This window comes from Bubalus bubalis, chromosome 23 (genome assembly GCF_019923935.1).
Source record: "Bubalus bubalis isolate 160015118507 breed Murrah chromosome 23, NDDB_SH_1, whole genome shotgun sequence".
NCBI classification, from domain to species: domain Eukaryota; kingdom Metazoa; phylum Chordata; class Mammalia; order Artiodactyla; family Bovidae; genus Bubalus; species Bubalus bubalis.
Window position 1 is genome coordinate 17,530,562 of NC_059179.1, and position 25,249 is coordinate 17,555,810.

At 38.4% G+C, this 25,249-nt stretch overlaps 1 protein-coding gene across 10 annotated transcripts in view; it reads left to right on the forward strand.

Annotated features, from left to right (window-relative positions):
* Positions 1-25,249, forward strand: part of CC2D2B (coiled-coil and C2 domain containing 2B) — a 107,836-nt gene that overhangs the window by 26,829 nt on the left and 55,758 nt on the right. For 8 of the 10 annotated variants that reach the window (XM_044935258.2, XM_044935262.2, XM_044935255.2 and 5 more), the window contains 6 exons: positions 287-427; positions 1,686-1,791; positions 9,773-9,923; positions 11,742-11,886; positions 22,468-22,606; positions 24,612-24,815. In XM_044935258.2, the coding sequence (XP_044791193.1) occupies positions 287-427; positions 1,686-1,791; positions 9,773-9,923; positions 11,742-11,886; positions 22,468-22,606; positions 24,612-24,815 (886 nt within the window). Of the gene's footprint in view, positions 1-286; positions 428-1,685; positions 1,792-1,986; positions 2,106-4,380; positions 4,559-9,772; positions 9,924-11,741; positions 11,887-22,467; positions 22,607-24,611; positions 24,816-25,249 lie in introns of all 10 variants that reach the window. The other 2 variants (XM_044935264.2, XM_044935261.2) reach the window with 2 other exon arrangements.

A 25,249-nucleotide genomic window follows, 5' to 3' on the forward strand; every position in this document is an offset into this window, starting at 1 on the left:
TGTATTAATATATGCATTCATAGGTGATATTTGCTTTGTCTCTCAATCCATGCATGTCTCTACAAATGACCCAGTTTCAGTCCTTTTGTGACAGTGATACTCCATTGTGTATATGTACCACATCTTCTTTATCCATTCCTCTGTTGATAGGTTTAGGCTGTTTCCATGTCCTGGCTATGGTAAATAGTAGTGCATGAACATTGGGGTGCATGTGTCTTTTTGAATTCTAGTTTTCTCTGGGTATATGCCCAGTTCATTAATTTTTAACCTAACATTATTGTTGTAGTGATACAAAACAACTCTATGAGTTAGAAAAGGAAAAGGACTTTTCCCTGCTACACAGTATATTAAGGACTTGGAAACAGATAAAATCCCTTCGACAACGACAAGGGTTTACAAGCACTTCAGTAAAGTTACAGTTTCAGAGGTGAGTGGCTGCTCTGTTTGTTCTTATAGGTCTCCTGAGGAGTTGTCCACTAATCACTGGGAATTAACAGAAATGGGAAAAAATCCAGACGTTAGTCAACTGCTTGATGTAGTCAACAAAGAATTTGTATCTTGAATATATAAACAGTAGTTACAGCTTTAAGACAACTGTTTTCCAGAGCAACTGTACCATTTTCTATTCCCAACAGAGCATATAATATCAAAGAATCTCCTTTTTAAAAGATTAAAGACTAAACTTTGTACTGAAAAGTGTAAACCCCTGCCATCTGAAAGGGTTCCAGATAACTGGGGTTTTGCTGGACTACTAATGGAAGAGGAATAATAGTAAAACCTCCTTCGTAGGGTTGCTGTGAGAATTAAGTGCGTTAATACGTGTAAAGTACATAGAACATTGCCTGGCATGTACTTAGTAAGTACATGTTTGAGTTAGCCTGTAGTAATAGTAGTAGTTGTAGTAGTTGCTGGTGGTGGTGGTCCTCATAGAAGTGGGAGTAATACAGGTAGTTGTTCGTGGTGGTGGCGGGAATGGTGCATAGTGGTAAGTAATACAGTAGTGGTCGGTGGTGGCGGTGGCAGTCCCTGTGTTGGTAGTAGTAATGTCATGAATTCCTTACTGTTTACACATAAACCCCAAGGAGTACAACTGATTTACCACTTAGTGTTGCTATAGTGTCTTGCCCTTACACATGCTCATGTTCACAGCTTAAGAAATATGAGAGGGACTTGCTTGGTCCACTTGGACTACCGCTTTCTTGGTGGTCCAGGGCTTAAGACTCCATGCTTAACCATGCAAGGGGTGTGAGTTCAATCCCTGGTCGAGGAACTAAGATCCTACATGCTACTCATTGTGGGCAAAAATTTTTAAAAAAAAAAAGAGAGGAATCATGGGTTATGCCCTTAAATTTACATCTTCCATCCCCATTGGTTCCTTAGTCTCATCAGAGAGGTGTCTTAATATCCTTAGAAAGGGTGTAAAAATACTAACAGTGAATTAACTGGGCTTCCCTGGTAGTACTTAATAAGTAGGGAGAAATCTGTGAAAACTGAGAACAAGCTTATGAAATTTTATATTTATATGCATATATATGTATGTGTATCATACTGATAAATTCCTTGGGATGTAAAATTATTTAATGTAAGAGATTGTAATGTATGTGTGTAGTGTGTTGGCAAGATTTCTAACAACTCAAATAATTCCATATTTCTGCTTTAAATAATTCTATTTTTTTATTAATTAGGTTGAAAATGAATAAATGTGATGAACAAAAACAAGAATTGTCAAAAATGCCTGGGACTGAGAAGAAAACTGAAGGAAAAGCATTTAAGAACAGGAAGAAACAGGAGGTATTTACACTGCAAAATAACATTCAACTCATCCTAACTGGTTGTAATATTTGTTTGATAGAATAGTGATAGAATAGGAAATCTTGATATTTGTAATAGTTACCCAATGAAATGACAAATAAAAAAGTTTAATTTTAAGAATAATTGTCCTAAACAGTGAACTTCATTATAAATTATTTCTTTTTCTGTTTCTAGAGCTTCTCATATTTAGCTTCAGAATTTGAAGAAACAGATACTGAAATAGTAAATCCAATTACCATGATACCACAACTTTCTTTCACAGCAGAATTAACAAACTTATCTAGATGTTCACTGTAAGCATTTTCAAAATTATTATAAGCACTTTCAGACTATTTTTCTTCATTATATGTTATCTAGTTACTGTATTGTTTAATAATGTTAAATTTCCTGATTGCCAAGTTTAAAAAATAAATTTGCACTTTTAATTGCTACCATAGTTCTATGATATTATCCTCATTTTAGAGATGGGTATTGAACTTCTAATTTATGACTGAGGTGGGACATAAACCAGTTTGGTGTGATGATTGGTTTTTGTTTTGCTATGGTAGTAATTTTTGTTCAGGTATAAATAGGTGGACTATAAAGCCACCGTGAAAAATAGGATTATATGGTCATCCTTGCTTGTTGAAGGATCTCCTGGCTTTCATAGAAAATGTTCTGATTAGAAAGGACCCTCTGGAAAATTTTTCTACTTGGACAATACAAGCTTCTTTCTTTCCCAGTTGTGACTTCTTCCTTGACCTTTAAGGTTTTCTTTCTATTCCTAGGAAATCCATGCATAACAGATATCATGCTGATCCCCATTTCTCCCATCTCTAAGCCTTTGGATCTCATCTCCCTTAAAGAGGATGTAGCAACTTAGAGCACTGAACTAGGTACAACTTTCCAACCTCTGTCCCATGAAGCATTTGGTACCAATTCATCTTTGAATACTGTGAATGTGCATCATTTAGTGCAGTGTTGGAAGATAGTGGGTGTCCAATAAATATTCATGTTCATTAAATGAATGAATAAGTGGTTAAACTTTTAAATGAACATAAAGAGTGGCAAACACAAAGGCAAAATCATCATTACCTTCTTTCTGACTAGAGAAGTAGAGCGGTGAAGCAATGTTTTATTTGTTCTACACCTACTTCCAAAAAGGGGCCCCAGATAATTTCTTGTGTAAGATGCCCACAAAAGGGCCATCTAAATAAGGATAAGAGAACAGCCATAAAATGGAAGTTGGAAATAAAGAGGAGAAAAAGAAGGAAGAAGATATTTGTGCTGGAAAGGCTAAGCTAAAACTTAGAGGAAGTCAAGGCAAAAGGAAATTAAATGCTTTCTATCATCCCACAGCTATTGCCGTCACGGGGCATTGCTGTCCTTATCCACTGAAAATGTCCAGTTGAATAAGAATTGAGTCTTTAGAAAAGAATAATATGCTTATGTCAAAGAGAGAGATAAAAGGAGTACATGGATTAAGGGAACATTAAAAAGAGTTTACAGGTGCAAAAAGGCAAGATTTGGTGAAGATGAATATAATCCCAAATTAACAAATTCTCATAATCAGTCTTTATTTAAACTACTTTCAGAGGACAACGTAAGGGACATATTTTATGAAACTATTAATATTTCTTTAAAGGTAATTGGGAGGAATGTAAAAAAAAGACCACCATGGAGATAGGAAGAATAAGTTATCTTTTGTCCCATACCCTTTTGAGAAGATTATAGAGAAGATGGGCAGCTGTGCTGGCCGATAGGATGATCAGGGTGGAGAACAGAAGGGAATTATATGTTTCAGCCTATGGCTTATCTTCCAACTAGTCTTTTACCTTCTGAAAATCAGGATCAAATCTTTACTGTCATTAGGTCAATTGACTTGTATCTGAGAAGATAGTCAATACATGTTGGTTGAGAGAATGAATGAATGGGTGGAGGGAAGATGCCTTAGGAGTTCATATTATTAAATGGATCCATTTTTCCCCAAAAAAGTGTTGTCATAGTAGCCCCAAGAAGTTAACCTTTCTGGGTGGCCTCTGATCTTCGGGTTCAGAGAAAAAATGTCCTGGAAAAAAAGAATATATAACCTAAAGCCTAAACAGAGTCACAAAGACCTTTAAGAGGACACAGCAAGGCTGTTGTCTTAGAGGCACCTGCTTGAGGTTATTGAAAACATAATGTGTGTGTGTGTTTTAAAAGTTTGAAAATATTTTTGAATTCTTGATGCAAGCTCCCTCACCCTTATTCCTAAGTCCCTCAGTTTTTTCCTCTCATAAAACATTTTATAATGGGTGTGTTATAATCTCTTTAAGTTATAATTTAGTAAAATAAATAGTTGAATGATTTATGGTACTTTAATTTTAGTTCTTTTTCTGTTTTTGAGTTAGCATCTTTTTAAAGAAATTTCTTGAGAGGAGAAATTTCTTGTCTGTGGATAAGAGATAGGCAAATGTTATTGGGCTTAAAGATAGCATTTGTCCTCTAAAATTACCACATTTTAATATGTTGAGGTATATTTTGAGAAGAATAATATTTTATATCTGGTTTGCTTTTCAAGGGTCTCTTAAAGGTTTATTTAATTTTTAGGTACGAACAAAAGAGGAGAGCCAAAATTCGAAAGCTTAAATATTTTATTAAAATCTTATACAACGATAAACAGGTTTCTTGCACTTCAGTATCTCCTCTACAGTTTGATTTTAAAGTCATGTTTCAGCAAATTTTCAATATTCAGTTAATATATTGGCCTGAAACAATTTGCTTGGAGGTATGCCATTGTCATTTAATTTTGTATATTATTTTATACAATACATAATTTTAAATTTCTTGTTAGTTACTATTATAAGTTTTTTTATATTAAGAGATATTAAGATAAGATATTAATATTTATAGAGATATACTTATAATTCATCACGAGTCTTTTATGCTTTAAGTACAAAATTATTTGATTTGCAGTTGTTCTAAATACTTCTTTCCTGCTATAATTCTTGCCAACCCTAGACGTGCAGCATTATTCATTTATTAGTGAGGTGGAAGAGGTGAAAGAAAGAAGGTTGTTTAAACTATGAATAGTATAGCAATTGTTAGTGTTGAATTATTTCTTCAAATTTCCCCAACCTTGGCTTGGTGATTTCAGTCTCTTGATATATTTTTTCATTTAAAAAAAAAATTTTTTTTTTAATCTGATGAAGAAACACATATGTAGCAGACCTCTGATCCCTTCCCAAAGACCCCATCATAAGAATCCTGGCACTAAAAGAAGAAAATATGATGATGAAGACAAATTAGAAACAGTAATGGAATCTAGACAACAAGGCTTGATGGCTAATGCTTAAAAGTTAAACTTGAACCTAAACCTGAAAGAAAAGTTAGGAGGAGTAAAGATTTGTGTTATATGAGTATGGAGTGGAGTCTGAGACATGAGGAGATTATTATTACAAATCTAAATCAGTTATTTTTCAATGCCTAAAATAACTTTGTGCCATCCCTGATCAAAAGCTGTATTCATTTTATTCATCTGTGCTATTAAGTTACTATCATTTTAAAATGTACCTCTGTTGAAATTTTTTAAATTAATTAATTTATTTTAATTGGAGGCTAATTACTTTATAATATTGTAGTGGTTTTTGCCATACATTGACATGAATCTGCCATGGGTCTACATTGTTGAAATCTTTGTTTTGAAAATATACTGACTACACTTTCCTACTATTGTATCTAAAATAAATTGTGATATTATAATCTAACCTCTTGAAGTTTAAAATAGCCCCCTCTCCCAAAATAGGTAAGTGTAGATTTTGAATCTTTCATCATCATAAATTAGCACATGATCCTAACAAACTAAGAGGCAGAGAAAGAAATGAATCTATCTAGGGATAATTCACACCATTAACAGCTACATGAATTGCTAAATAAATCTATATGCCCTTGATGAACACATAGGAACCTACATTTCTAATTTTATTCTTACTTTTATTTCCTTCTTCAGTTCAGTTCAGTCGCTCAGTCGTGTCCGACTCTGCAACCCCATGAATCACAGCACGCCAGGCCTCCCTGTCCATCACCAACTCCCAGAGTTCACTCAAACTCATGTCCATCGAGTCGGTGATGCCATCCAGCCATCTCATCCTCTGTCATCCCCTTCTCCTCCTGCCCCCAATCTCTCCCAGCATCAGAGTCTTTTCCAATGAGTCAACTCTTCGCATGAGGTGGCCAAAGTATTGGAGTTTCAGCTTTAGCATCGTTCCTTCCAAAGAACACCCAGGACTGATCTCCTCTAGAATGGACTGGTTGGATCTCCTTGCAGTCCAAGGGACTCAAGAGTCTTCTCCAACACCACAGTTCAAAAGCATCAATTCTTCAGCGCTCAGCTTTCTTCACAGTCCAACTCTCACTTCCATACATGATCACTGGAAAAACCATAGCCTTAACTAGACGGATCTTTGTTGGCAAAGTAGTATCTCTGCTTTTTAATACACTATCTAGGTTGGTCATAACTTTCCTTCCAAGGAGTAAGCGTCTTTTAATTTCACAGCTGCAATCACCATCTGCAGTGATTTCTGAGCCAAAAAAAATAAAGTCTGACACTGTTTCCACTGTTTCCCCATCTATCTGCCATGAAGTGATGGGACCAGATGCCATGATCTTCGTTTTCTGAATGTTGAGCTTTAAGCCAACTTTTTCACTCTCCTCTTTCACTTTCATCAAGAGGCTTTTTAGTGCCTCTTGACTTTCTGCCATAAGGGCGGTGTCATCTGCATATCTGAGGTTATTGATATTTCTCCCGGCAATCTTGATTCCAGCTTGTGCTTCTTCCAGCCCAGCGTTTCTCATGATGTACTCTGCATAGAAGTTAAATAAGCAGGGTGACAATAGACAGCCTTGACGTACTCCTTTTCTAATTTGGAACCAGTCTGTTGTTCCATGTCCAGTTCTAATTGTTGCTTCCTGACCTGCATATCTTCCTGATCTTCCTGACTCATCTCACATGCTAGTAAAGTAACGCTCAAAATTCTGCAAGCAAGGCTTCAGCAGTACGTGAACCGTGAACTTCCAGATGTTCAAGCTGGTTTTAGAAAAGGCAGAGGAATGAGAGATCAAATTGCCAACATCCACTGGATCATCGAAAAAGCAAGAGAGTTCCAAAAAACCATCTATTTCTGCTTTATTGACTATGCCAAAGCCTTTGACTGTGTGGATCACAATAAACTGTGGAAAATTCTTAAAGTGATGGGAATACCAGACCACCTGATCTGCCTCTTGAGAAACCTATAGGTCAGGAAGAAACAGTTAGAACTGAACATGGAACAACAGACTGGTTCCAAATTAGAAAAGGAGTACGTCAAGGCTGTCTATTGTCACCCTGCTTATTTAACTTCTATGCAGAGTACATCATGAGAAACGCTGGGCTGGAAGAAGCACAAGCTGGAATCAAGATTGCCGGGAGAAATATCAATAACCTCAGATATGCAGATGACACCGCCCTTATGGCAGAAAGTCAAGAGGCACTAAAAAGCCTCTTGATGAAAGTGAAAGAGGAGAGTGAAAAAGTTGGCTTAAAGCTCAACATTCAGAAAACGAAGATCATGGCATCTGGTCCCATCACTTCATGGCAGATAGATGGGGAAACAGTGGAAACAGTGTCAGACTTTATTTTTTTGGGCTCCAAAATCACTGCAGATGGTGATTGCAGCTATGAAATTAAAAGACGCTTACTCCTTGGAAGGAAAGTTATGACCAACCTAGACAGCATATTAAAAAGCAGAGATACTACTTTGCCAACAAAGATCCGTCTAGTTAAGGCTATGGTTTTTCCAGTGATCATGTATGGAAGTGAGAGTTGGACTGTGAAGAAAGCTGAGCACTGTAGAATTGATGCTTTTGAACTGTGGTGTTGGAGAAGACTCTTGAGAGTCCCTTGGATTACAAGGAGGTCCAACCAGTCCATCCTAAAGGAGATCAGTCCTGGGTGTTCATTGGAGGGACTGATGCTGAAGCTGAAACTCCAATACTTTGGCCACCTCATGCGAAGAGTTGACTCATTGGAAAAGACCCTCATGCTGGGAGGGATTAGGGGCAGGAGGAGAAGGGGATGACAGAGGATTAGACGGCTGGATGGCATCACTGACTCGATGGACATGAGTTTGAGTGAACTCCAGGAGTTGTTGATGGACAGGGAGGCCTGGCATGCTGTGATTCATGGGGTTGCAAAGAGTCGGACATGGCTGAGTGATTGAAGTGAACTGAACTGACCTGCATATAGGTTTCTCAAGAGGGAGGTCAGATGGCCTGGTATTCCCATCTCTTTCAGAATTTTCCACAGTTTATTGTGATCCACACAGTCAAAGGCTTTGGCATAGTCAATAAAGCAGAAATAGATGTTTTTCTGGAACTCTGTTGCTTTTTTGATGATCCAGCAGATGTTGGCAATTTGATCTCTGGTTCCTCTGCCTTTTCTAAAACCAGCTTGAACATCTGGATGTTCATGGTTCATGTATTGCTGAAGCCTGGCTTGGAGAATTTTGAGTATTACTTTGCTAGCATGTGAGATGAGTGCAATTGTGCGGTAGTTTGAGCATTCTTTGGCATTGCCTTTCTTTGGGATTGGAATGAAAACTTCAGCCAAACTGAACTGTTTGTTATTTTCCCATATATTTTTGCAATTCCCTACTTAGACTTTTTTAATATTACAGTTATAATGCCTGTTTTCATTCTCAACACATCATCTCAGCTACACAGGTGTTGATAGCTGCCGCTGGGGACAAATCGTCTCCTGAGAGATTCCAGGTGTCATTCTCTACCTTTACATCTGCTGCTGTCCAGGATCTGGCCTCCAAAGTGAATTTGACAATTCCATGAGAATGCATGGACATACCCTAAACAAGTCCGCAAGATTGATGTGTAAAATCAGAATGCCAACTGAATATTTGAATATATTTGTCAGTTCATTGTCTCTTTTTAGTTATCCAATTTACTAATTTACAATAAGAAATTTTTTTCAGAGATGTAAATACTTAAAATTCATTAGCTTTAATTAGCTATAGCCCCTGCAAACCTTTCTGTATCTATGATGCCTTTGGCAAAGGGACCAGTGTGTTGGCTTAAATTCACTCTTAAAGAAACAGTATTTAGATGACCAGAAAAATATTTGCCTCTTTGTCTTGTGTTTTTCTCTGCCTTCTTGATTATCAACTGTCCTTTTGGTTGGTACATTCTTTTCCATTTTTTAAGGGGCATTTACCCTCCTTGATTTTCTTTTCTTTAGAGCACATATCACTGTTTCCCCAGACACTGATAACAGAGTATAAGTCAAGATAAGATTTTCCTATTGAAAAAATTTGAGTTTGTAGTTACGGCAGTGATGGAATTCTAGTAGAAAGCACAGCATGCAGAATCATAAGACCTACTCAGTAGATGTCTGAAGAACAGCATACTCAGCGCCTCCCTTACTCCTTCTTCTGGGACTTTTCCTCCCTTCCCTGCTACATAGCTTGTTTAATCTGTCCTTGGACTCCATAAGCCAACAACTCTCCCTTTTTTTAGGCGATTCAACCTGAGTTTCTATCACTTTTAATAACAGTTAATAGAGTTTCATATAGAGATTTCATTTCTTCATTTATAAAATGGGAAGAGTAATGGCCATTTCCTGTAATTTTTATCAGGTTTAAATAAGATAAAGGACTTTTAAAGTGCTACACAGAAGTAGGTTCTTTGGGTATTGTGTTATATGTACTGAATCCCCAGAACTATATTTCTAATCCTTTTATTCAAGTGATTTTCTTTGAAACCAGTGAAAGGCACTATACTTTTAAACACATAAGATTACCTAATTTTATCATAGTCATGTGGATCAAAGGCTCTAGAGAAATACCTATTTTACATTCTAGTATTTTTAAAAGAATTATGTTAGTGATTATCTTTGTTTTAGTTTTTTTCTATTTTGTACTTTCAGTGAGTTATCAATCATTTCTTTTATATTTAGGTTTATGAAATAAGTAAAAGGGCGTGCTTATTGGCAAAACTATATTTACCCTTACCTAACAGCACAGAGTTGAAAAGCAAAACTATTTTGGAATATCTAGAATTTAGCTCTGATAAACTGGTCATACCTGCATATGGAGAAGTAGGAAGCAGTAAGTTTATTAAAAATATGTCTTCCCTCCTATTTCCTTCATGAGTTCTATATCCTCAATGACCCTGGGTCATTCATATGAATAAAGAATCCTATTCATAGAGTCATAAAATATGTTGGCAGATGCCAGGGGCTGGGGGTGGTGGGTTGTGGGGTGGGAAGGGAGAATGAGGATTTAGTGTTCAGTGGGGACAGAGATTCAGTTTGGGAAAGTGAAAAATTCGGGAGATGGTGAGATTGCACAGCCGTGTGAATGTACTTAGTGCCACTGAAATGTACAGTTAAATGTAGTTAAAATAGTACATTTTACATTACGTGACCTTTACCACAATTAAAAAAAAACATTAAAAAGGAATCCTGTATTTATAGTGTTAAGTTAAAACAAATTAAGTTCTTCCAGAGAGTAAACTAATTTTTAAAACTTTGATTTGAATCAGATCTTTGGGAAACCTAAACTTTGGGACAAGCTCCTTTGCTTTCCCTAGGGCATCTGAGACAAGAGCACTGTGCTTTGTAAAATGTGAGCACCACACCTAAGTGGGGAGATTGCTCTGCCCCTACCTGACCTTTGAAGTGAAGTGAAAGTCTCTCAGTCGTGTCTGACTCTTTGCAACCCCATGGACTATACAATCCATGGAATTCTCCAGGCCAGAACACTGGAATGGGTTGCCATTCCCTTCTACAGGGATCGAACCCAGGTCTCCCGCATGGCAAGTGGATTCTTCATCAGCTGCGCCACCAGGGAAGCCCACCAGATGGTCTGACCTTTAGTAAAGCCTGAAGATGCTCCAGGACATGTTGATTCATCTTTAAACTGAATAGGGGAGGAAGGAAGAGGAGAGAGAAGAGATAACAGAGAGGAAAGAAGAAGGGACTTTTTTTTTTACTGTCTTTCAGTTGATTGTCCTCCTCCTGCAGTTGAAGTTAGCATGTCTGCCAGAATGCTGTCATTCCTCTTCTCCCACGGTTCCCTTCTCTCTCGCCTTCCCTGGGGTGTTGTAATTGCTGTGTTCATCTGGTGAAAAGAAAGGGAGTATGAATGAGTGAGCAAGGAAGAGAGAGAAGGAAATAAGCAGGCAAATGAGCAAGGAAAATAAGAGAAAACGAGGGAGGAATGTAGTCTGCTTAGATAAAGTCCAGATGAAGCAGAAAAGCAGGTTGTGGAGACCCAGGAGAAAAAACTTAGAAAAATTTAGGACACACTAAGCACTAGCAGAAATTTCAAGAAATACCACTGAGCTCTCTGGAGACTGAGAAAGAAGATGAGCAGAGGGAGAAAATTGAAGAATGTAGGAGAGGAGCCAAACAGTAGCTCTTTCTCTGCCAGCACGCGTGCTCAGTTGCTGATTGTGTCCGATTTTTTGTGACCCTGTGGACTGCAGCCCGCCATGGAGTTTCCCAGGCAAGAATACTGAAGTATGTTGCCATTTCCTACTGCAGGGGATCTTTCCCCCCACCCCTGTGCCCCCTGTCAGGGATCAAACCCACATCTCCTGATCCTACATTGGCAGGCAGATTCTTTACCACTGAACCACATTGGAAAGCCTTTTTTTGCTGCCAGTGGTTTTTTCCCTTGCTGGCAGCCACTCCGAGAATGGTTTGAAAATGTGTTCAGATTAAGTCTCTCCCCTCTTGTTTGTAGTCTGTTTGAAACAGTCTGCCTTGAGGGATTTGGGGTAGGAGTTAAAGGAGAGCTGTAAGAATAGAGCCTGCAGTCAGCATAAACTTTGTACTTCTGGGGTTCCAGGAACACGTAAAAGGGGGAAAAAACTGTAATGTGCTCAAATATTCCTATGTTTTTAATACCGTTTATAAACAGATGTGCCCTTTCTTCTTGAGGAAAATGGAACTGAAGAACTTTGTCTTTTGACGTCAGGAAAACTAAGCTATTCTCTGTCGTGGGCCCTAGATGAGAACGGTGCTCCTCCGCCAGCGGTGCCTCAGTCACGATCTGCTTTCTGCAGGTAATAAACTTTACGCTGGAAAAATAATGCCAGTCCTCAGCAAAGCATCACACAAAGCCCACAAAAGGGAAACTCTAGGTAAATGGTAGGAACAGTTTAGTTTTCTTGGATGTAGCTTTATCTTTACTTGTATTTGTAAATATATAAAATATTTATTTTATTTATAATCACTCCGCTAAGGCAGTAAGTGTCTTTATGTGTAAGAGGATGTGTCTCTTCAATGTTCAGGATTAGAGCCGCATGGATGATGACAGAGGCAGTTCCTTAGACTGTGTAGGCAAAGGCCGAGACCCCCAAGGATTTGATTTCTGGGACCTTTATCTCTCCCAGTCATTCTAGACTATGTAAAAAAAAAATGATTATTTGCATTATCAGTTTGCTGGAAGAAATTGCTGGATATAGAAATTTCATCTATATCCCACAACTTCCTAGAGAAATTGAAGTTAACTTCTAGACCCTATCCACAAACAGTATTACTAGAAGTACAGTAGAATTCTATAAAAATGATGATAATGCTGGCTTATATACTGTGCTATGTTTGAGTAAGATGACACATATAAAGGGCCAAAAGATCTCATCATTAAAGAAATTAACGAATGATAATAACAAAAGGATAGACTTTTCCCTCCCCATCTAAACACATATTTTTATTTATTTATTTATTTTTTAAACATGTATTTTTAAAAAAACAGGCTAGATCCAACTATATGACATTATGGGAAAGGCAAAACTATGGAGACAGTAAAAATGTCATTGTTCACCAGGAATTAGGAAAAGGGAGGGATGAATAGGCAGAGCACACAGGATTTTTAGGGCAGTGAAACTACTCTGTAAGCTACTGTAATTGTGGGTACGTGTCATTATGTGTTTGACAAAAATCTGTATAACATAGGACACCAAGAGTAAACCTTACTGTAAATTATGGATTTTGAGTGCTAATGATGGGTTAGTATAGGTCCATGGATTATAACAAGTGCAACTCTTTTATTGGCAACAAACATAATAAATTATAACTCTGGTGCAGGATGTCGATAGTGAGGTAGGCTGTGTATGTGGAAACTGTACTTTATACCAATTTTGCTGTGATCCTAAAACTCCTTGTAAAAAATTCCTATTTTTAAAGTAAAAGAATAACATTTAAAAAAGATATTCCTATAAATAATGTGGATTAAATAGGAAATCAAAACTGAAATTAGAGACTTTTTTTAAAATAACAATGAGAACACTATCTACAAAATCTGTGGCATATAGCCAGAATCATAGCAAAAGTTCATAAGTGGTCTTCTTGCATACATGAGTGCCAAGTTGCTTCAGTCTTCAAGGAGGGTTGCCTTGACCTCCTCCCGAGTGGTCTTCTTGGTAAATAAGAAAGAGTTTTAGAAAAAAAACTAAACCAATGTCAGTAGTACTCAACAATTGGTGTTGAAGAAACAGGAAGTGGATGTAGATTACTCATCAAAAAGCTTGACAGTAAAAAGAGGCTGAAAATAAGAGAGAGAACAGAATCAAAGTATGGAGGTCTTAAAAATTGGGGGCAGTACTTATCTCCTAAAAGGAAGTGATGAAATTCATAGGAAAAGAGCCAGAATGTATTAGAAAGAATATGAGATAAAGAAGCCACCTGCCAATACCGGCGATGCAAGAGACTTGGGTTTGATCCCTGGGTCAGGAAGATCCCCTGGGGGACATCTTGCCTGGAGAATCCCATGGACAGAGGAGCCTGGCGGGCTACAGTCCATGGAGTCGCAAAGAGTCGGACAAAACTGAAGCAGTTAGCACATGAACTCCTTCAGAGTCAGGATGATATTGAACCAGAACATAAGTCAATAGCTATGGTTCTAGAGAAGAGGAAATATCTTTTCAAAGGAGAGAATGAGACAGAAATCGCAGTACACATGGAAATGTAATTTTGATGGATATCCCTGTTTTGCTAAGTAAATCAGGTTATCTTAGAAACCTGGAGCCAGGGCATTTTAGGAGAAAAATGGGTTGTCATCATTAAGTCACTCAGTCATGTCCAACTCTTTGTGGACTGCAGCATGCCAGGCTTCCCTGTCCATCACCATCTTCCGGAGTTTGCTCAAATACATGTCCATTGAGTCAGTGATGCCATCCAACCATCTCATCTTCTGTCAGCCCCTTCTCCTCCCAACTTCAATCTTTCCGAGCATCAGGGTCTTTTCCAATGAGTCAGTTCTTCCCATCAGGTGGCCAAAGTATTGGAGCTTCAACATCAGTCCTTCCAATGAATATTCAGGGTTGATTACCTTTGGGATTGACTGGTTTGATCTCCTTGCTGTCCAAGGGACTCTCAAGAGTCTTCTCCAGCACCACAGTTTGAAGGCATCAGTTCTTCAGCTCTCAGCCTTTTTTATGGTCCAGCCCTCACATCCATACATGACTACTGGAAAAACCATAGCTTTGACTAGACGGACCTTTGTAGGCAAAGTAATGTATCTGTTTTTTAATTTACTGTCTAGGTTTGTCATTGCTTTTCTTCCAAGGAGCAAGCATTTTTTAATTTCATGGCTGCAGTCACCATCTGCAGTGATCTTGGAGCCCAAGAAAATAAAGTCTGTCATTGTTTCTGTTGTTTCCCCATCTATTTGCTATGAAGTGATAGGACCAGATGCCGTGATCTTAGTTTTTTGAATGTTGAGTTGTTTTTCTTTTTTTTTTAAACTTTACAATATTGTATTGGTTTTGCCAAATATCGAAATGAATCCGCCACAGGTATACATGTGTTCCCCATCCTGAACCCTCCTCCCTCCTCCCTCCCCATACCATCCCTCTGGGTCATCCCAGTGCACCAGCCCCAAGCATCCAGTATCATGCATTGAACCTAGACTGGCGACTCGTTTCATACATGATAGTATACATGTTTCAATGCCATTCTCCCAAATCTTCCCACTCTCTACCTCTCCCACAGAATCCATAAGACTGTTCTATACATCAGTGTCTCTTTTGCTGTCTCGTACACAGGGTTATTGTTACCATCTTTCTAAATTCCATATATATGCGTTAATATACTGTATTGGTGTTTTTCTTTCTGGCTTACTTCACTCTGTATAATAGGCTCCAGTTTCATCCATCTCATTAGAACTGATTCAAATGAATTCTTTTTAATGGCTGAGTAATACTCCATTGTATATATGTACCACTGCTTTCTTATCCATTCATCTGCTGATGGACATCTAGGTTGCTTCCATGTCCTGGCTATTATAAACAGTGCTGCGATGAACATTGGGGTACACGTGTCTCTTTCCCTTCTGGTTTCCTCAGTGTGTATGCCCAGCAGTGGGATTGCTGGGTCATAAGGCAGTTCTATTTCCAGTTTTTTAAGGAATCTCCACACTGTTCTCCATAGTGGCTGTACTAGTTTGCATTCCCACCAACAGTGTAAGAGGGTTCCCTTTTCTCCACACCCTCTCCAGCATTTATTGCTTGTAGACTTTTGGATCGCAGCCATTCTGACTGGTGTGAAATGGTACCTCATAGTGGTTTTGATTTGCATTTCTCTGATAATGAGTGATGTTGAGCATCTTTTCATGTGTTTGTTAGCCATCTGTATGTCTTCTTTGGAGAAATGTCTATTTAGTTCTTTGGCCCATTTTTTGATTAGGTCATTTATTTTTCTGGAGTTGAGCTGTAGGAGTTGCTTGTATATTTTCGAGATTAGTTGTTTGTCTGTTGCTTCATTTGCTATTATTTTCTCCCATTCTGAAGGCTGTCTTTTCACCTTGCTAATAGTTTCCTTTGTTGTGCAGAAGCTTTTAAGTTTAATCAGGTCCCATTTGTTTATTTTTGCTTTTATTTCCAATATTCTGGAAGGTGGGTCATAGAGGATCCTGCTGTGATGTATGTCGGAGAGTGTTTTGCTTATGTTCTCCTCTAGGAGTTTTATAGTTTCTGGTCTTACGTTTAGATCTTTAATCCATTTTGAGTTTATTTTTGTGTATGGTGTTAGAAAGTGTTCTAGTTTCATTCTTTTACAAGTGGTTGACCAGTTTTCCCAGCACTCTCACTATTTGCAAATGACATGATCCTCTACATAGAAAACCCTAAAGACTCCACCGGAAAATTACTAGAACTAATCAATGATTATAGTAAAGTTGCAGGATATAAAATCAACACACAGAAATCCCTTGCATTCGTATACACTAATAATGAGAAAACAGAAAGAGAAATTAAGGAAACAATTCCATTCACCGTTGCAATGAATGTTGAGTTTTAAGCCAACTTTTTCACTCTCCTGTTTCACCTTTCTCAAGATGCTCTTTAATTCCTTCTCACTTTCTTCCATTAGAGTGGTGTCATCTGCATATCTGAGGTTATTGATATTTCTCCTGCAATCCTGATTTCAGCTTGTGCTTCATCCAGCCTGGCATTTCACATGATGAACTCTGCATATAAGTTAAATAAACAGGGTGATAATATACAGTTCTTCCCAGTTTTGAACCAGTCCACTGTTTCATGTTTGGTTCTAACTGTTGCTTCTTGACCTGCATACAGATTTCTCAGGAGGCAGGTGAGGTGGTCTGGTATTTCCATCTCTTAAAGAATTTTCCACAGTTTATTGTGATCCACATAGTCAAAGGCTTTAGTGTAGTCAATGAAGCAGAAGTAGATGTTTTCCTGGCAATCTCTTGCTTTTTCTATGATCCAGTGGATGTTGGCAATTTGATCTCTGGTTCCTCGGCCTTTTCTAAATCCAGCTTTTACATCTTGAAGTTCTCAGTTCACCTGTTATTGAAGCCTAGCTTGAAGGATTTTGAGCATTACTTTGCTAGCATGTGAAATGAGTGCAATTGTGCAGTAGTTTGAACATTCTTTGGCATTGGCTTCTGTGGGATAGGAATGAAAACTGACCTTTTCTTTCTTTTTTTTTTTAATTTTATTTATTTAACTTTACAGTTTTGTATTGGTTTTGCCATATATCAAAATGAATCTGCCACAGGTATACATGTGTTCCCCATCCTGAACCCTCCTGCCTCCTCCCTCCCCATACCATCCCTCTGGGTCATCCCAGTGCACCAGCCCCAAGCATCCAGTATCGTGCATCGAACCTGGACTGGCGACTTGTTTCATATATGATATTATACATATTTCAATGCCATTCTCCCAAATCATCCCACCCTCTCCCTCTCCCACAGAGTCCAAAAGACTGTTCTATACATCAGTGTCTCTTTTGCTGTGTCATATACAGGGTTATTGTTACCATCTTTATAAATTCCATATATATGCATTAGTATACTGTATAGGTGGAAAACTGACCTTTTCCAGTCCTGTGGCCACTGCTGAGTTTTCCAAATTTGTTGGCATAGTGAGTGCAGCACTTTCACAGCATTATCTTTTAGGATTTGAAATAGCTCAGCTATAATTCTATCACCTCTGCTAGCTTTGTTTGTAGTGTTGCTTCCCAAGGCCCACTTGACTTCGCATTCCAGGATGTCTGGCTCTAGGTGAGTGATCACACCATCATGGTTATCTGGGTATAAAGATCAAAATGGGTAATAAGGGTAATTTATTTTGGAGCCAGTGAATAAGCTTATAATATGCTGAACCAGAATGTTCTTGTGTTACTTAGTATTTCCCTAGCATAGTCCCCCACTGCAGTTTTTTTTTAAATTTTTATTTATTTATTTTTAACACCAAAAACATTTTGGGGGTATAGCTGATTAACAGTTTTGTGATAGTTTCAGATGGCAGCAAAGTGACTTCCAGCCATACACCCACTGCAGCTATTTTTAATCTTTGCCACATCATTCTTTGTCTTTTTCTTGAAGTCAGATGTTTGCTCTCCTCACTCTAAAGCTAACTTTTATACAAGTAATTTGGAACTTTCCTTGGTCTCTTTTAGGAATCTATTGACATATTTATACGCTTTTCTTACATTTTCTTCAACTTTTCCAACTCCCTATGCTGTAAGTCTTTCATATCCAAGAAGCTTTCTGTGCTTTAAAACAAAGAAAACTCCAAGCATTTGATTAAACCCTAAAAACCCTTTCTGGTTGTTTTCCCTGCCCAAGTTATTATATGGGTGCTCTTCTGGTCTGTATATATTGCCTTTACTTTTTGTTCACACATTTCATCCCTAACCCAACCCATTTACTCCTGAAGGCTACCAGGGACCTTCTGGTCATATGTATTGACCTGTCCTCATCTTTTTGCTTCTTGATGTCTCTCCTCTCACGGCTTCTGTGAGGCCGCACTTAACAGTTCCAGTCACTTGGGAACTCAAGTTTATAAAAGGTTGAAAGCAGTTGTGCAAGATTGGAACAGATGAAAAGTGTCAACAGAGAATGAACTGCAGGAAACACTTTCAAAGTTCAGAGCCCTTTCTAAAGTGAACTTGAAGTAAAACTTTACAGTTGAGGATTCTGAGATCAGAGAGGGAAATTGCAGAGCTCCGCTCATCTACAGCTGTGGGAGCCCAAGGACTGGTGAGGAGCAGTGGTTTTAGGAACCTGGGATGGGTGCTCCAAAAGGCAAGACTGACTTGTGAGAGTCCGAGCATGAAGCCAAAGGAGATCAGAAAGAGTTTGTTTATTCACTCACTCATTCATTCATTTATTCATCAACCACTGACAGAACTAGAAACGGAGGAGGATCTTAGAATGCTTTATATTATAAAAGTCATATCTCTCCAGTCTCAATTAACACCGTCTAGAGTTTTTAACACATTTTAAAAACATAAAACTGTTTTTCTTACACTCAATAGTTGATTATTTGTGACGTGGTTAATTGAGTTTTATGTTTGACCTTATTTCTTATCTCCCATAACTTTCATTCTGGATTTGCTCTTCTTGCTGAAAGTTGTTTCCTTAACCATTCAATATTTTTTTAGCTTTTTCTTTTGTACTGGGGTAGAGCCAGTTAACCACGTTGTGATAGTTTCAGGTGAACTGCGAAGGGACTCAACCCTACCTACACATATTCATGAAAATGATTGTTTTCATGGCTAGAAAGCTTGCTTAGTCTTTATGTATTTGAAAATGTATTTTTTTCCTCATTCTTGAATAAAAGTGTAGATGGGCATAAAATTTGAGGCCGATACTTATTTTCCCTAAGCACTCTGAAGCTACAGTTGCATTATCTTCTGAAATTTATCATAGCTTATAAAAGTCTGCTGTCAGTCTAAATGTTAGTATTTTTTAGATAGTCTTTTCTCCCTGATACCTTTAAAATTCCTTCCTTAATTCTTAGAGACAAAGCTCAGGCCTGAGGGCAGGGAGGAATGGGGAGCTATTGCTTAATGGGTACAGGATTTCTGTTTGGAATGATGAAAAGTTCTGAAAATAACATGGTTACGGTGACTGTACAACACTGTGAGCATACTAAATGCCACTGAATTACATTACCTGCTTAGCATTTGTTTCTGAAGGAGGGTTGCAGATGACAAAGGAATTTAGCTGTAGTCCACAGCTAAACACCTGTTGACAGAAGGAATCATTATAGCAAAGGCAGGAGATGTTCTGAGGTTTTTATTACTTGCCCTGAGGCAGAAATCTGGAGACTATGTTGAAATACCGTTACAACCAAATTTTTTTAAGGCTGTAATAGGATAAGTTTCTCTCCATAATGTATTCATTAACATTAAACTCTACCTGAGCCTTTATTCGCTAAGGGACCTGGGCTAAGATTCTTCCTGTGAGAAGGAAAATTTGTTATGTGATGATATTAAGGGTGTCAGGCCCTAGAAATCTCTTATGACAAAGATATTAAAATAGTTCAAATGAGAGGGCAGACATAGGAATTAAAGAAGGGACGAATACTCAAGCTTTACCTGTTTGTAAAAAGAAGTACGTCAAGGCTGTATATTGTCACCGTGCTTATTTAACTTATATGCAGAGTACATCATGAGAAACGTTGGGCTGGAAGAAGCACAAACTAGAATCAAGATTGCCGGGAGAAATATCAATAACCTCAGATATGCAGATGACACCACCCTTATGGCAGAAATTGAATAAAAACTAAAAAGCCTCTTCACAAAAGTGAAAGAGGAGAGTGAAAAAGTTGGCTTAAAGCTCAACATTCAGAAAACTAAGATCATGGCATCCGATCCCATCACATCATGGCAAATAGATGGGGAAACAGTGGAAACAGTGGCTGACTTTATTTTTCTGGGCTCCAAAATTACTGCAGACGGTGATTGCAGCCATGAAATTAAAAGATGCTTCCTCCTTTTAAGGAAAGTTATGATCAACCTAGACAGCATATTAAAAAGCAGAGACATTACTTTGTCAACAAAGGTCTGTCTAGTCAAGGTTATGGTTTTTCCAGTAGTCATGTATGGATGTGAGAGTTGGACTATAGAGAGCTGAGCAGCAAAGAATTGATGCTTTTGAACTGTGGTGTTGGAGAAGACTCAAGGAGATCCAACCAGTCCATTGTAAAGGAGATCAGTCCTGGGTGTTCATTGGAAGGACTGATGTTGAAGCTGAAACTCCAATACTTTGGCCACCTGATGTGAAGAGCTGACTCATTTGAAAAGACCCTGATTCTGGGAAAGATTGAGAGCAGGAGGAGAAGGGGACAACAGAGAATGAGATGGTTGGATGGCATCACTGCTCAATGGACATGGGTTTGGGTGAACTCCGGGAGCTTGTGATGGATAGGGAGGCCTGGTTTGCTGCAGTTCATGGGGTCACAAAGAGTCGGACACAACTGAGCGACTGAACTGAACTGAACTGAATTTTGCTTAACATCCTATCAAACCATGCATTGGCTTTGTTAGGAATAACTTCCAAAGATTTGATGGCTTACAGCGCATGGTGTCGGATTCACGATCTCTGAAGAAGAAAATTGAGCTTCCGGATCAGGGACCAGGCTTGACCACTCAGGGCTCTTGTGTGGGCAGAAGTTTTATTATAGGAAAAAGGACAGAGAAAGCTTCTGACATAGACGTCAGAAGAGGATGGAGAGTGCTCACTAGGCTTAGCAAGGGAGGTATATACTTTTTCAATTGGTTATTAACAATAAATCAAAAGAATGTTTCAAGTTTGTAAAGGTCTTACTAGACCCACTCCCACAATTTACATTTTAAAATGATGGGATTAGAACTAACAATGGCAAGATCTTACCAGTCCCACTCCCACAATAAACATTTTAAAATAACAGGATTATCTTAATGGGCTTCCCTTGTGGCTCAGCTGGTAAAGAATCTGCCTGCAATGCGGTAGACCTGGGTTCAATCACTGGGTTGGGAAGATCCCCTGGAGAAGGGAAAGGCTACCCACTCCAGTATTCTGGCCTGGAGAATTCCATGGGCTGTATAGTCCGTGGGGTTGCAAAGAGTAGGACACAACTGAGTGACTTTCACTCTCACTTTCTTAAGAAGGAGAAACATGTCCTCCAACAGGATACATTGTTGTTATATAATCCTTTGTACAGAGTTTAAGATGAGTTGTTTTGTTGTGTTATCATCAGCTCTGGCTTTAAAAAAAAAAAAAAAAAAAAGGCTGTAATGGGATAAGTTTTATGTGACTAAGACTAAGGAATGTAGAAAAAAAAAAGTTTGTTCTTTTCTCCTCTTTGAGAACCCCAGACCCCTATCTCCTCCTCGGGGACCCCAGACTTCTTATCAACCTACCTAAGGATTGACTCTCTCAGATTCATCATAAAAAAAATGAATATATACTGATGGAAAGTGGACAGTGTAAAATGTATGTCCATGTTTGGGCTGACATTATGGAATCTGAGTCAGACTGTATTACTGAAATCCTGGTTTATAAACTGGAATTTTCCCTGAGTACTACATAGAAAGGATCTTAGAAATCTTTCAGTCTGAAGCATTCTAATTCCACAAGGTGAAATGAATTACCCATGAAGAGAGAGATTAAGTAACTGGAATAACTGATGGCTGAAAATTTTCTGTTTAGGGTTGAATTTCCTCTGCACTTTGCCTGTGGTTGAGGTCACTAAGATTGCACTCCCAGGTGTGCTAGTGGTAAAGAACCTGCCTGCCAGTGCAGGTAGACATAGGAGACGTCAGTCAGGAAGATCTGGAGGAGGGCATGGCAACCCATTCCAGTGTTCTTGCCTGGAGAATCTCATGGACAGAGGAGCTTGGCAGGCTGCAGTCCATAGAGTTGCACAGAGTTGGACATGACTGAATTGACTTAAGAATGCACTTAAGAATATATTCTAGGCTGTCTTTCATGGCTCTCCAACTTCTAAAGATATGGCCTCATAGTACTAAACAAAGATATTCTTCTGACTCATACTTCCCAGTTAATTGTATTACATACCCTATTTTGTGTTTCAACTATAAAGATATAGCCTTAAGATTCTTTTTATATTGTATATTTTAGATGGCAAAGAGGAATATTTATGGGCTTTACCCTTAAGAAGCTTGTCTCTTAAGGGAGGGGTAGACATTTATCAAAAAACTATCATACAGTTAGAATGTGAGAAGAACCAGGGAAGATAGCACATCTGAACCTTCTGTTTTATCCTTAAATGCAGAGGATGGATAAGCTTAATACTTAAATACCTGTAATGGGTAGGTTTTACCCCATATAACAGATGTATCACCTGTATGTTACATACAAATTCACAACATATTTTTCCTTATGTTAGTGTGTTAAGGAATGTAGATGCAAGAGGTGTTCCTGAAACTCCATGGCTTATTAATGCACAGAAGCTTTTTGAATGGGCCAATGAGGTCAGAATTGACCCAAATAACCCAGAATGTTCTGATTTAATGGAATTTATTATGGTAAGTTGTAGCAAAATATCGGTAATGTAAATATATTTATTAAGCTCTATACTCTTATGCTCCTCCACAGTTTGCAGTGTATTTTTCTAGGCACTAGGAGTCATTAAAAGTAAAAAAGGACAGAGTTTTCAGCCAGTTTACAGTATTATGAGGCAGTTAGAAATTCAACAACTGGGAAAATGATTGGTACTCTGCCACTATTTAGCAGCCCTTGCTTGGTGCGTCCAGCAGAATAATCTCCAGGTTTACATCAGTTGTACACCTACTGCTGCTGCTGCTAAGTCACTTCAGTCGTGTCCAACTCTGTGTGCCCCAAAGATGGGAGCCTACCAGGCTCCCCCGTCCCTGGGATTCTCCAGGCAAGAACACTGGAGTGGGTTGCCATTTCCTTCTCCAATGCATGAAAGTGAAAAGTGAAAGGGAAGTCAGTCAGTCGTGTCCGACTCTTAGCGACCCCATGGACTGCAGCCCACCAGGCTCCTCCATCCATGGGATTTTCCAGGCAAGGGTACTGGAGTGGGGCGCCATCGCCTTCTCCGACATCTACTGAGTACCAGCCATATTATTAATTGCTGAGGACTTTAAAGATGATTCAGAGACATCCTCCTTCCCTCAAAGACTCTATTCACTTCTCCTACTCCTGCTCATAGCCAACTGAACTGCTCTTTGTGCTCCAAAAATGCTTTCTTCATACTTTTATCCATGCCATTCCCTCTGCTTAGAAGAGCACCTATATCAGCTATCTTACCCATCCTGCAAGTCTGGTAAATACTTCCTTGGCAACCTTGTTACCGAGTCCAAGCTCCCTCTGCTCCCTCACAGGACAGGACAGTGAATCTGGGAGATAATGTGTTGAGGCAAGGAATACAGCTTTATTTGGAAAGCCAGCTGACCAAGAAGATGGCAGACTAACATCTCAAAATAACCATCTTGTCAGCATCTGGATGCCAGTTTCTTTTACGGATCAGAGATGGGGGGTGGACATAAGGAAACAAAGTAAGGCCATTTAATCTTGCAAGTATCTCCTGGAATGGCAAGCCTCAGGCAGGGGGATGTGTTAATTTCTTTCCTCCTGCCAGCCAGGTGGACAGGGTTATGAACAAAGGCAGTTTAGCATAAGTCGGGCAGAGGGGCAGAGTTCTTTGAGGCAGGCCATTATGTGTGATTATAATAACAATATCAACGGAAAACAAGTCAAAGAAACAGTTTCAACATGGAGTCAAAATTGACTTCTCCTTGCAACAACTTCAGTTAGATATGGGCTTTCCTTTTCTTGCCCTCCTGTTCTTTCTTTTTTTTTTTTTAATAACTCTTATGGATCTATTTAAGAGTTATTTAAAAAAACAAACAAACAACTCTTAAATAGATCCATAAGATAGAATTTGAGCAAGCTCCCGGAGATGGTGAAAGACAGGGAAGCCTGGCATGCTGCAGTCCATGGGATCGAAAAGAGTCAAACACGACTGAGCAACAGCAATGGATCGATTGTTCTGCCTTTACTGTAGCCATTCGCCCATGTGCTTCGTCTTTCCCTGCGGAACTACAGCTAGCACATCTTTGTCTCTCTTATGGCTCTAGCACTTTGCCTCTCATGTACTGTGTACTCACGTTTGCATTTATTGAATAAAGCAGTGCATAGATCATTGCAATTAAGTTTCCTCAGATCATAGCTTCCCCACTGACATGCTGAATTGATTACTTGTACATAGAACTGTTGAACTTCTCTCAGCTAATAGAGCAACCGGATATAAAAAGCATCATCTTTTAATCCATTGTACAGTAACATGTTTTCATTTTCTATATAAATCATGACCAGGAAAAGGTTGAGAATCTATGTAGGCTAGATTCTGCATTTTTTTTTTTTCAGATTTTCTATTACAGAGTCAGTTGTTCCATTTTCTATTTATATTGCAATTCTCATATCTCACAGTTTCAACTGTTTTGAGGTCTTGAATTTTAAAAAAATTATTTTAAGTAAAGACTTTACATTATTTGTGTTTTACAGTACATAAAACATAAAGGACAGGATATCCCAAAGTATTTTCGTCTTGAACAGTTGCAAGATGAATTTAACTTTGTTTCTGAAGAAGAAATGAAAAAGAGTAAACGTTTCCAGCTATTGCAACTTAGAAATGCTGGACAATTAGATGTTTTCCTTCTGCAGCAAATGCCCCTTTATGATAGAGAGATTCCAGATTTAGTCTTCCAGGTACTTGGTTTCTATTTGAATATTGCTTTTTCTATGATAAGTTAATGTTTTGCTGCTTTAAATCTGTCTTAATTTTTTAAAAGCTGACTATCTGTAGACAAAAATTTTCCCCTTCTTAAAATTTTTTTTTACTTGAAGTATATTTGATGTACAATATTTATAAAAGTTTTACAGGTGTATAGTATAGTGATTTACAACTTTTAAAGGTTATGTTCCATTTATAGTTATTCTCCAAAAGAGAATACTGGAGTGGGTTGAAAAGGAAATGGTAACCCACTGCACAGCACAGCACACCAGTATTCTTGCCTGGATAATACCATGGACAAAGGAGCCTGGCAGGCTACAGTCCATGGGGTCGCAAAGAGCTGGATACAACTGAGTGACTATCACTCACTCATAGTTATTATAAAATACTGACTATATTCCCTGCATTG